At 35.9% G+C, this 12,341-nt stretch overlaps 1 protein-coding gene across 3 annotated transcripts in view; it reads left to right on the top strand.

Moving 5' to 3' along the window:
* The window catches only part of FAP (fibroblast activation protein alpha), a 45,806-nt gene that overhangs the window by 31,158 nt on the left and 2,307 nt on the right, over nucleotides 1-12,341 (top strand). Inside the window, exons 22-26 of one of the 3 annotated variants that reach the window (XR_005861245.2) lie at nucleotides 577-676; nucleotides 3,783-3,847; nucleotides 5,141-5,213; nucleotides 5,483-5,556; nucleotides 7,265-7,451. Coding sequence is in view for 2 of the 3 variants with exons in the window: in XM_040703444.2 (XP_040559378.1) it covers nucleotides 577-676; nucleotides 3,783-3,847; nucleotides 5,141-5,213; nucleotides 5,483-5,556; nucleotides 7,265-7,366 (414 nt within the window). In the remaining variant the exon portion in view is untranslated. Of the gene's footprint in view, nucleotides 1-576; nucleotides 677-3,782; nucleotides 3,848-5,140; nucleotides 5,214-5,482; nucleotides 5,557-7,264; nucleotides 9,865-12,341 lie in introns of those variants that run through there. The other 2 variants (XM_040703444.2, NM_001193639.5) reach the window with 2 other exon arrangements.

Consider the following 12,341-nt stretch of genomic DNA (forward strand, 5'->3'; position numbering starts at 1 on the left):
AGGCCATCTGGCTCAATTGTTCATCATTAATGTCTAGCTAAAGAATGCACAAACATTACTGGAACACTGCTTCCTAACCGGCTTAGTATCTTCAGCATAACAGAGAATTGCAGGAGAGCAAGCTGATAAGCAATGCCTAAGGGTCTTGTGGGTTAGAGACAGTACTGTAAGGAATGCCAAAAGGGATTGGAGGCCAGACATGTTAGCCACCTCTTCTCACTGTCCAGGTAAATCAATATTGATTAACCAGCAGTAACAGCCAAGTTTACAAAATAAATTGTTATGATAGCCACTCATTATCACTTTCCAATACTTTTCTCTTTATACATATTCATTTTTCTCTGATTCTCATTTAGAAAGACCTAGTATTTTAATTTTTTTACTGTTTGTCCTTTCCAGGAGAATTACATCAGATCCATTCAAAATCAAAATATATATTAAAAAAAAAAAAAAAAAAGCTTTGTCCTCTGTGTATTTAAAGCAAAATACTAGTTTGAAATTAATTTATATGAGTTTGATCTGGAGAACAAAACAGTACTTCACAATAGGTTTAAATTGTCTCTGATTTCTTCCTAGTCCTATGGTGGATATGTAACTTCTCTGGCACTTGGATCTGGCAGTGGAGTATTTAAATGTGGAATAGCTGTGGCTCCTGTTTCCAGTTGGGAATATTACGGTATGGAAACTTGTCATAAAAGCTGACTTGGAAAGAGATGCAGCATTTAATGACTTTCTAAATGAATTCATTGCAAGGGAATGGCAACAAGAAACCTAAAGGCAGAGCAATTACGTAAACATAAAACTCTTAAGACCTTAAGTTTAACATTTTCCTTACTGAAAATAACAGACTGCAATTGACAGTTTGAAACAGATTTTGTCACAATTCCAAATGCACATCTGTAAGTGTAAGGGTGTAAAGCCCTCTTGGTAAACCACCATACTCTGGAGTGATCTCCCTGAAAAAAATCCTGTTAAAATTGTATCACTGAGTTCAGAAACAGCTGAACTGTTTTTCTACCTGTGATATAGTCACAGTACACTCCAACTTCATCTGCAAATGAACTCTGTCAGGAATGACTACCAATGATGATTGCAAAGCTATTTCCAAAAAGCAGAGAAAAAGAGAGGGGCACATTTATGTCTGAATTCCTATTTTTTATTTTTAAGTATCTAGCCTTTAGATTTTTCTTAGCCACATCCCCACTGTTGTTGTGTTATAAGCCATATTTTTCTTAATGTTTATTGACTAAGACTCCAAACTGTTTTGAAGAATCTCTGGGAGTATAATCTCAGGGCCGTACTGTGTGAATAAAGCAGATGCATACTCATACATGCAGACCTGCTAGCTTTTGGCATGGTGTAATGGAACCTTAGTGTAAAAAAGAATCATGCCATGCATGTTTTCAGTGAGCAAAATGTAGCACTTTGAACACATTTACTTAGCATATGGTCGTTTGCTAAGAAGTCTTGGTTATGAGAAAAAATTTTGGTTAAATGGAAAGGATTGCTTCCCTGTCTGCTAGAACAGACATTCCTTGTATTTATGGTGTTTTGCAAACAAAGGGGAAAACATTTGTATGACACAGGAAGCATAGTCTTCATGTTTTCCCTGGCATGAACATTTTTTGAAGACATCTTCGCTCGTGATCACAAAATTATTTCTAGAATGAAGGCATTAAGCACTATTTTTGCAAAAGTCTCACTTTAGTTGAGTTTTCAAGGGAGCATTGAAGAATCTAACTAAAAGCACATTGGAAAATCTAGGCAGGCAAAGATACTCCCAAAGGAAGGAAGGAAGGAAGGAAGGAAGGAAGGAAGGAAGGAAGGAAGGAAGGAAGGAAGGAAGGAAGGAAGGAAGGAAGGAAGGAAGGAAGGAAGGAAGGAAGTAGAACAAAGTCATTAATCATGAGTTTTGGCAAACAGAACATGTTAATATTTTGGTGAACAATGTTAAGGGCAAAACTACAGGATGCTATGTATCTGAGACTCCAAAGAGAGTCGTAATGTCAGAGGATGTACTGGCTCCTAGAGCTTCTAAATTTAGTCCTGCTTTCTGTTAGATGCATAGATTAGGGTTTGGAGCATATCTTTTTTCTAAAACCTTCCCACTCACCTCCATTTTCTGTCAGAGTTAATACAGCAGCTGAACAATTATAAGGCAAATTGCATCCAGGGACAATGTATAGTTAAAAGCATTGAATATGTGACTGCTTTATTAAAATTCTCAATCTCTCTTTTTTTTTTTCTTCAGTAATTGACAATCTGAATCTTCCACTTAGTCATTGTAACACTATTCTTGCTGACCTCAGTGGACTTGTTGTAGCTATACTGGTAGAAGAGAGTGGAGAATTTGGCTCAAAATGTTGTAGAAATGCCAGCCATTAAAAAGAGTTTATTTTATTGAAAACTCAAGCCCAATATGGTTGTTTGACACTGTGTTGACAACAGATATTGCACATTTTCTGTTTTCATTGAATGATAAAGGATTTTAATAAAAGATAAGCTATTTAGGCTTTTCTGCACTTAGTTTATTAGAAAATATCTATGGGAGACTTACTTCTCTGTTTAGGAAGGCACAAGGAGACTTGGAATGTAATCAATGTGTATAAATATGTGAAGGGAGGATGCAAAGAGGATAGAGACAGACTCTTTCCAGTGGTGCCCAGACAAGAGACAATGGGCACAAAGTCAAATGCATGAGGTTCATCTGGAAACACATATTTCCTGTGTGGGTAAAACGCTGGCGCAGGTTGCCAAGGGTGTCTGTGGAGTCTCCCACCTTGAAGATAATCAGAAGCCATCTAGATATGGTTAACGTAGTTGTGAACAACCAGCTCTATAAGACCCTGCATGTGCAGGAGGATAGGACCAAATGATCTCCAGAGATTCTTTCTAACCTCAATTTCTTAATAATTACAGTGGCCAGCACTTCTATTACGTGAAAGATGCTAGCTTTTCATCATCAGAAAGCCCTAACTGCATAAAATAAATAAAATTCTCATAATACTGCAGCTTGACAGCTCAATATTTGCCAGTTACTCTTTCAATGATAGTCATAAATAATGTTCTTGTAGTGACAGCTGTTACATCAGTTTTACACAGATTTTCATAACTGCTTTCAGTTAAATTACAAACATGCAGGCAGCTCAAAGGAAGCTGTTCCTGATCGTTTCTTGCTGTTACATACTGTTCAGTTATTCATGCTTGTTTTTATTTTCAAATCCATTAACAACCTTCATTGTAGTTAGACAAAGGAACTGGACTGAGACTGAAAAGCAATTGTGATGTTTTTTCAATGCAAGTCTTTATCTTTTCCCGTTTCTCCCATAAGTATTTCTCATTTCCGATCAGTAGGAAAAAGAAAAAAGAACATTTCTTCCATATTAAGTGTAAATACTCATACACATCCCAGTCTGGAATTCTGCTCTGCATTTTTTTTCCTGACAGTAGTCTCTTTCCACCACACTGAAATTATTCTACAACATGACTCATTCAACTGACTTCAGGAGTTCAAACCAGTAGCATAAAGTAGCATCAGTTAATTATATTTATCCACAAAATCTTGTTTCTGCAGATGAGTATCAAACCACTATTTCTGCAAGAACTGTTAGGAGGAGATGTATTAACTATCCTTCATATTTTTGAATATGTTTAGATTTGTTGTGTTATGAGGAAATCAAGCAGAACAGATATAGTTAACATAAACATTAAATTTTCTATGCGTCACTGGAGGCACAATCTGCATTCTTTATCTATAGCTTTTTTCTTCTTTAATATCACAGCATCTATCTACACAGAACGATTTATGGGTCTTCCTGTAGAGTCCGATAATCTTGAGCACTATAAGGTGAGAATTCTTTCTTTTTCATTTGCCTTAAACCTGAATCGCATTTCCATAGACAAGCAGAATAGTGAAAATATAATGAAATGAAGGACCTGCCAGCTCGCAAAATGGCACTCCTGTAAAAAAGCTGCTGCTCTGAAATTCATAACTCTGTAGTTACTCATGGTTTTATATTTATCAATCCTAGGCATGACAAATTGTAGGATTCTTATTTTCTCATTGGACAAATCTGTCTGCAAAATCATTAACTTTGGAAAGAACTCATGATAGAGGTTAAAATGTTGAAGTTTATTAGGTTTTGGTCACTAATATTTGCTATTATATGCAAGCTACTTCATGCTAGTTTAGCTGTCTGATAATAATGTCTTCAGACTAAAAAGTCAGAACACATTCCCCTGCAGGAACAGATTGCATTTTTGCTTTTCTTCACATTGATAGAAAATGTATACCTTCCTCTAGCAGCACACATACCAGCTCTCAATAGAGACAAGCCTAAAATAAACCCAGAGAAGTTAGAGAAAGCATTCTATTAAGGATTTTGTACCACGATCAGAGGGCTGAATCATCTCTCTTATGAAGAAGGGCTGAGGGAGCTGGGCTTGTTCCAACTGGAAAAGAAAAAGCTTCTGGGGAGACTTCATTGTGACCTTCTAGGACTTTGAAGGGAGCTTACAAGCAGGAAGGGGAAACTGACTTTTTACGTTGTCTGGTAGTGATAGGACAAGAGAGAATGGCATTAAACTAAAAGAGGGGATATTTAGGTTAGATAGGAAGAAATTCATTACTCAGAGGGAGGTGAGGCCCTGGCAAGTTGCTCAGGGAAGCTGTGGATAGCCCATCCATGGAGGTGCCCAAGGCCAGGTTGGATGGGGCCCTGGGCAGCCTGAACTAGTGACTGGCAATTTTGCCCACTGCAGAGGATTGGAACTAGTTGATTTTTAAGGTCCTTTCCAACCTAAGCCATTCTATGTTTCTGTATTCTCTGTCTATTCTCCATCCTGTCTATTCATCCATCCAAATAGCTGCAGTGCTCAGTACCAAACTGCCTTCATAGTGCTGCCCTGTGTAGCCAGAAATTACAGTGTTCAGAAAATGACACATGAGGGGTGCTGTGCTTTTTGTGAAGTGGCTATAAATGTATTTAGTTTTTATTAATCTCAGATTGAAATAAAGTCATTGCTGTCTTTATTATGCCAGTCCAACTGTTTGATTGCTGTTACACTGGGTAATTTAAACCTTTCAGCTTAACTTAGTTTAAATTGAAGCTGCTGAACTGTTCACTTTTCATCTCAACAGAATTCAACTGTGATGGCAAGAGCAAAGAATTTCCAAAACGTTGAGTATCTTCTCATTCATGGAACAGCAGATGGTGAGGTTTGCAAATGGTAGTACAAATACAGAACCAGAATCACTTTGTTTGAAAAACATTAGGCATCTTTCTGTGCCTTTGATTAGGATCAGTACTTAGATCTTTGATAGATTTCCATACAACATATTATTAGATGCTTGCTTATTCTTAGTTATGTCAACTGTATTGCTTGATAATCAGTGGACACAACTTAATGCACTAGAATTTTATGCTTTGTGGTATTTACACATTTCAACAGCCAATCTTTTTTTTTTTCGTTCCTTTTGCAGATAACGTACATTTTCAGAACTCAGCACAAATTGCAAAAGCTCTGGTTAATGCACAGGTGGATTTCCAGGCAATGGTAAATAACAGACTATTTTTCATTTTGATCAGTGATTTACAGCTTTATCAATACACTTATCTGATATTTGCTCATGTTTTTAAGAACCCCGTTCAACAAGATCTGGCAATTTTACTGCATTTTTTACTGTTTACAAATCATTTATTCTTCAAAGGATTTGCTTGCTCTTCCCCTCAAACCTCCCTCTGGATTTTAACAGAAGTTCTCTCTTATCTAGTATAACATAGAAGCTTTTAAAATGAGTCAGGGTGAAGAATGAGAGTCCAACCTCTTTCTAAAATTTGATGATAGCTAATAAAAGCACGGAAGATGAAAGAGCTGGCTTTTGGGACCAAAACTGTCAGTGATTCTGATGGGTTCTATCTTGACCTGACATTCCTGTGACAGGCAGAAGGCGAAACAAGGAAAAAAGGGAATGAGGTATCCAAGTAGTATATCAAGGACATGAAAATACAAATGAGTTGTCTACAAAATTTGCCTGGGGAAGATGATGCAGGCAAACAGAGAAACACATAGGTGAGAGGTTAGAGGATATAAATGAGGAAGGAACAGAGGAAAAGTAGCACTGAACTAGATGTTAATATATGCTTCTGCACATGCTTTCCCCAGACTAGTGATGAAAATATCTGTGTGCTATCAAACATATTGGCCTTCTGCTTCAGACCACTTTCCCAGGTCTATGAACACCTTGAACACAGATCAGACATGGGTCCCCCTGTACTTGGTATTTCTACAAGTGAATTCCACATTTCTTGACTTCACTGATATTTAGCAAACCTGGGCCATTTCTCAAGTATCTGGAAAAGTACATGGAATACTTTGTGCAGTTTCAATCATTATTATTCAACTGTAGTCGAGTTTCAGTAGCGTTAGGATAATCTGGGTAACAACTTTGATTTACTTTATGAAAGCACAACATTTTTAGCCCAATAGAATAAAATCTAGAAAACGTATAGTTGCTCCCTATGAATACAGTGGAGGACAAATACAGAGGAAAGAAAAAGCTATTGAAGCAAAAAGACACTTGGCACAAGATCAAATGGAAGTAAACTACTCAGACACACTGAGGTTGAAAATTAGAAAAAAAAAAAAAAACGTTAAAAAAGTTAGGCTTTGGAACAGGCAGAATTCAGGGGAGCATGAGAAAACAAACAAACAAACAAACAAACAAACAAAAAAACACCAAACCAGTCTGCTTTTAAAATTCTGGCTAATACAACCAGTATAAAGGGATCAGACTTTACATTCCAAACGTGCCTCTTACTCCTTAAATGAGAAGACAGAACAATTCTGCTCTTCATAGAATTAGTGAATGAGTTGGGTTGGAAGGGATCTTCAAGCCTACCTGGTTCCAACCCCTGCCATGGACAGAGTTGCCACCCTCTAGATCAGGCTGCCTAGGGCCCCATCCAACCTGGCCTTGAACACGTTCAGGGATGGGGCAACTACTGCTTCTCTAGGCATACAGTTCCAGTGTCTCACCTCCAAGTAAAGAATTTCTTCCTAACATCTAACCTTCCTAAATCATCCTTGTTTCATTTCAAATCCATTCAATTCTATCCTATTCTATCAGAGCATGTAAGAAGTTATTTATTTGAGGCATGCATTTTCTTCTATATGGTAATACAATAAAGTTCTGGTATTTTTAATTAATACAGAATTGAAGAGAGCATATGTGTTTTATGACTTTCTTTTTCTTTCTTTTCAGTGGTACACTGATCAGAACCATGGAATTCCAGGACTTTCCAGCAAACATCTCTACACACATATGACCCACTTCCTCAAACAATGTTTTTCTTTGTCAGAATAGGTAGGCTACTCAGAGGATGCTAAGTCATCTGATATATCTCTGAGAGAATGCCATGATAGTCGTGCCCAAGTTGTATCATATTCAGGTAAATTGATATCAGGATCTTTGAAGTTATAATTTGATATTTAGATCCATATTTGAGATTGTACATTAGCAGTTTGTATGCTAATACATGTTTTGGCACATTTAACACCTGTTTGATAGCAAAAAATAAAATCAGAATGTAACATGGCATATGCATTTATTGCCATCTTGCTTAAACTACATTCTGCATTCCAAAGATAGGTGGTCCATTGCAAAGGCATGCTGCCAAATGAATATAATTACATTTGTTAACTATAACTGTAAAATGGACAGGGACAAAGAAACCAGTGCAAGTAACTAATTAACATCCTAACAAGAACTAGTTTCTCAAAATTTATGTATATTTCCAGTTTCTTGGAAGGAATCCAAGCAGAGACAGGAACATAATCTTTGAAGCTGTAGTATGGATAATTATTGAATGCTCTATTCAAATTATATTCAGCTCTTTTTTAAAGCCCTTGTTCTGCAAAACCCTTTAATCTTGTTTAAATATGGAAGCAGGACATTCACAATATCTGTTTTATCTCAGTGGTTTTTTTCTGTCTGGTTTGAGAATATATTAGACATTTCAACCTGTTTTTACTTATCACCTCAGTGTTCACATTAATTTTAATGTCATTCATCCCAGACTGGTGGGGAAAGAATCACAGGAATATGCAGGCTTTCTTTGTTTAGTTTCCATTTAAACTATTTTAGAGCATCCTGTAAAAACTCTGGAGGCAAATAATAGCTGGATCACATATATTTTTTTAATTGTTAATTAGATGAGTCCAGTCATAATAAAAGAATATGAGCAAGAAAATTAGCAGGAGATCCATTTTAGATGATCACATGTTTAAAAAATTCTGAATTAGCTCACTGCCTAAGAACTGTTGTCTGTCTAACGCAGTATCTCAGTTCTGCTATTAGCAAGTAAGTTCAAAATAACCTGAAAAAATTGTGGAGTAGCAGTTCCACCAAAAACAAACAAACAAACAACAACAACAACAACAACAAAACAACCAAAAAAAACGAGCTGCTTCCCAACTCCTAGAGGCTGGTTGTTGCTTGTGGAACAAGCACAGATAGAGTTGTGGCATTCAATTTGACCCTTGCAAAAACATGGGGTTTAGCCAAAATCATTAAAATGTAGAATGTAGAAGTGATTTATTATGTAATGGCTTCCTTCATTTTGTTAATGGCAATATCAAATCTGATTTTCTGCACATGAGAACATTTCTCAGACATCTTTATGTAAATGTAGTTGCCAAGCTGTTTGTAATGGTTAAATTATACTTTGATAGGAACTCTTCAGAAAATACTCAATTAGTTCAGGTTTTGTGGAAACACTGCCAATTACATGATGTTAATGAGCTTTTTGTTAGTAATGTAATTAAAATGCAACTGCTATAATGGTTAAAGGAAAAAATTACAACTCTAAGAAAGTTAATGTTAAGCAAATATAACATAAAGTAGGGCTAATTAGATGTTGATTGCATGGTCCTATGTGCATTTGCTGTAAACAGCAGTACTGTCAGTGATGTGATTATTCTACAAATAAGGAACACAATTCAGTTGAAATTACTCAGATTTAACTACTATTTTTCTGTATTGATACAACCCCACAAAAAATACTGCAAATTTTTTGTGAAAGAGAATAAAATCAGGGTCTTGCAACAGATGTTTATAGGTTTTAGATACCTGAATAAGTCAGTAGGAACCCAGATCAGTTTTCAAAATGCATGGTATCAAGCTCATATTAATCATTAAGTTTTCTGATTCTGCAGCTTTATACTTTATTTATATATTTGAAAATCCTACAGGCCTTAGAAATTTGACCAGATAAACCAACCCCTTGTGGATACTACAAGTAATAATGTAATACAATGCACTGTTTACACCTTGACCATAGATCTGTAGTCAAAAGCTTCTGGAGTTATTTGAGATAAGGGATGTTTGTGGAAACTGTCAAATAAAATAAGAGAAGGTGCCTTTTTTTCCCAAGGGATGTATTAGCTGTTTCATCCTTTATTTGCCCGTATGTCTGTTTTATTTTGTGAAGGGAACAGAGAACACATCTTCCAAACTGTCCACCATTTACCTGGGTTTATGGGAAGCATTTGTAGGGATGCAACATGAAATTTGTTTTTTTTTTCTTTTATTTTTTTTTAAAGTTCACCATGCTGCTGTCACTTTTGCTTTATTGTTTTTCGTATTATTATTTACTTTATACACTGCTCTTGCCAAAGAATGGAAATATGTCCTCAGCAGAGTATGACATTTACACTGAGTAGCTGGAAAAATCTATACCCTGAAAGCTTTTAGACTGAGCAACCATGTATTTTGATGATCTGGAGAACATGTCCTAAAATGCTATGCGTGTCAAAACAATCCAAGCGTAAATAACATATTAAAGTAGCTTGCCTATACTAATAGCAGGTAACTGTAGTCATTCATTACAAATGATCCGGAGCACTTCTAACCAGCCATTGCAGAATCACACAATGATAGAAGTTGGAAGAGACTTCTTGTCCCACCGAGGCTGTTTCAGTGGCTCCTAGAACATGTTGTCCAGGACCACGTCCAGATACCTTTTGAACATCTCTAAGGACGGAGACTCCACAATCTCTTTGGGCAACTTTGCCAGTGCTCAGTCACCTGCACAGTAAAGTCGTTGTTCCAGACAGAACACTTGTTTTCAGTTTGTGCCCATTGCCTCTCATCCTCTCACTGATCACAACTGAAAAGAGCATTCATCTTCTTCTTCATCTTCTTTACACCTTCCTTTCAGATTTTAATATATACCGATAAGATCTATACCCCAAGCCTTCTTTTCTCAAGAAAAAATCCTTGTCCTTTCTGCATTGCTTTCTACAATCACAATCCGTGTAAAACTATCACCAAAGACACTTTCTAGATCAATTATTTGCCCCATTCCTTCTCCTTGGTTAAGCCTACAATATTTAACTACAGTTCTATAACACAACTTCAATATAGTTCAAGGTGAAAGGACTTGTCCTGCAGAATCAAGCTGAAGCTAATAAAAATATGTTTGAGAGTTGGTCTTACATGTGAAAAATAATTATGTGTCTACATTGCAAACATAGACTATGGTATGTAAAAGCCAACTCTGGAACAGAAACAATTTACTTTAAAATTAAGAACTGGTAGCTATCATGACAAAATTTTCTAAATTAGTGAATGAGAGTCCTTAAAGTTTTACTTCTCATGTTAAACATTTTAGAGGATCTGGTTTTCAGAAAATGTTGAGTAATTCTTCATTTTCTTTTCCCTTTTGAATAAGAATCTCACACTTGAGATACTCAAAAATATCACTTTCAACAATGAAATATAGTCTTCAAGTCTGTCATATGAATGACATATACTAAACACCAAAGTTGAGGCACTGATATTTGCTGTGAATGAAGAAATCACCACAGATAGAGTTGTTTACAAGTCTGTTTCCCCTAAAAATCCTGTTTAACTTTCACAAAATACACAGCTGAAAAGTAAAAACTGCTTTGTTCTAGGAGATGGACTGTACATAAATTATAGCAAATACACTGGTTCCACTACAAATTATTCTTTCTCTGACTTCCATTTTCATCATCTATCCCCTTACGGCCACTTCATGTATGAATCAATGAGCAATATTATGCGGTATCTATCAAGGAACATACGTTTCTTTATACTTAAACATGGAATTACATTCTTTCCTTCACACGAGATTACTACATCTGCAAAGAAGTCTGAAAATAAAGCAGCATTAGTAGAAGACCGAGTGTAACTTCAGCCAATCTCCAGAACATGGTTAGTGTTATACTCTTTTTACTTAGCTAACAAGTAAAAATCAGAATACATTCAATTTTTTCTAGTTTGCCAGTCAGTTCTGATTACAAGGCACAGCTGTTTAGTTTATTTTATAGTGTCATATGAATGGTCTATATTTAATCTGAATAATTCATAGTATTTGCTAAGAGAGCATTTAGTATTACTTTCAATTATGAATATTGTCTTCTCAGAAAGTAAAGTAACTAGTACATACTTGACTGGCTCTTTTGCTTGCGCAAACTTATGAAGCTCCATTGATTTCAAATGGAGCAATTCCAATTTATTGTCAGTAGATAGTGTGGGATATTTGCATAGTTACAGTAACTCTTTCCTGTGGACACAGAGACCCTAATCTTCCTTTTCAGAAAGCAGCTTCTACTCTCTGAAGTGTAGCCATAGAGCTACACACCAATGTATGCACACATTTTGTGCATGTACATGTATGTGAGCAACATTATGCTCCAATTGTTTTACATATGTCAGTTTCTACATGTGTATGTTGCACCAGTTCCCAGAAGGAGAATGCAGGCCTCCTTTTGCCTTATTATCATGTAGCAAGGATAGGAAAATAAAAAGAGCTACACATTTCAGCCTCCTCTCTCCTATACTTTAGGTATATAACGGTACTAATAGCAAAACACTTGGAAAAAACAGTATTTTTTTTTTTTACTTTAACAAGTCAGCAACTTTCTCATTCAGTAAAATGTTCAAATCTTGAATATTTATTTTTTTACAAAACATCTTTGAAATAGAATGATATTCAAAGTATGTGGTCCTATTCTATGAAAGGACATGCCACCTGGATTTTTCAGAAAGATCTTTAGGTCAATGTGCATCTGATTAGAATTTTTTTCTTATTTTGCTTCTGTAATTTCACCCTAGATTTCTGGTCCAGTGAGTACCATATGCAGTCTCAAACAGCAGCTATTACCTGGTGCTGAGTTGATGTTGTAGGAAACTTTGATCATCTCCAAATTTGGTGAACCCAAAAATAAAGAGTTTTTAATATTTCCAAATGATACTTTAAAAAGATTAAGATGTAAATTTCTTGAAGGCAGGTCCTTTTCAGGTTCTATCTTTT

The sequence above is a fragment of the Gallus gallus genome, chromosome 7, assembly GCF_016699485.2.
Source record: "Gallus gallus isolate bGalGal1 chromosome 7, bGalGal1.mat.broiler.GRCg7b, whole genome shotgun sequence".
Lineage (NCBI taxonomy): Eukaryota > Metazoa > Chordata > Aves > Galliformes > Phasianidae > Gallus > Gallus gallus.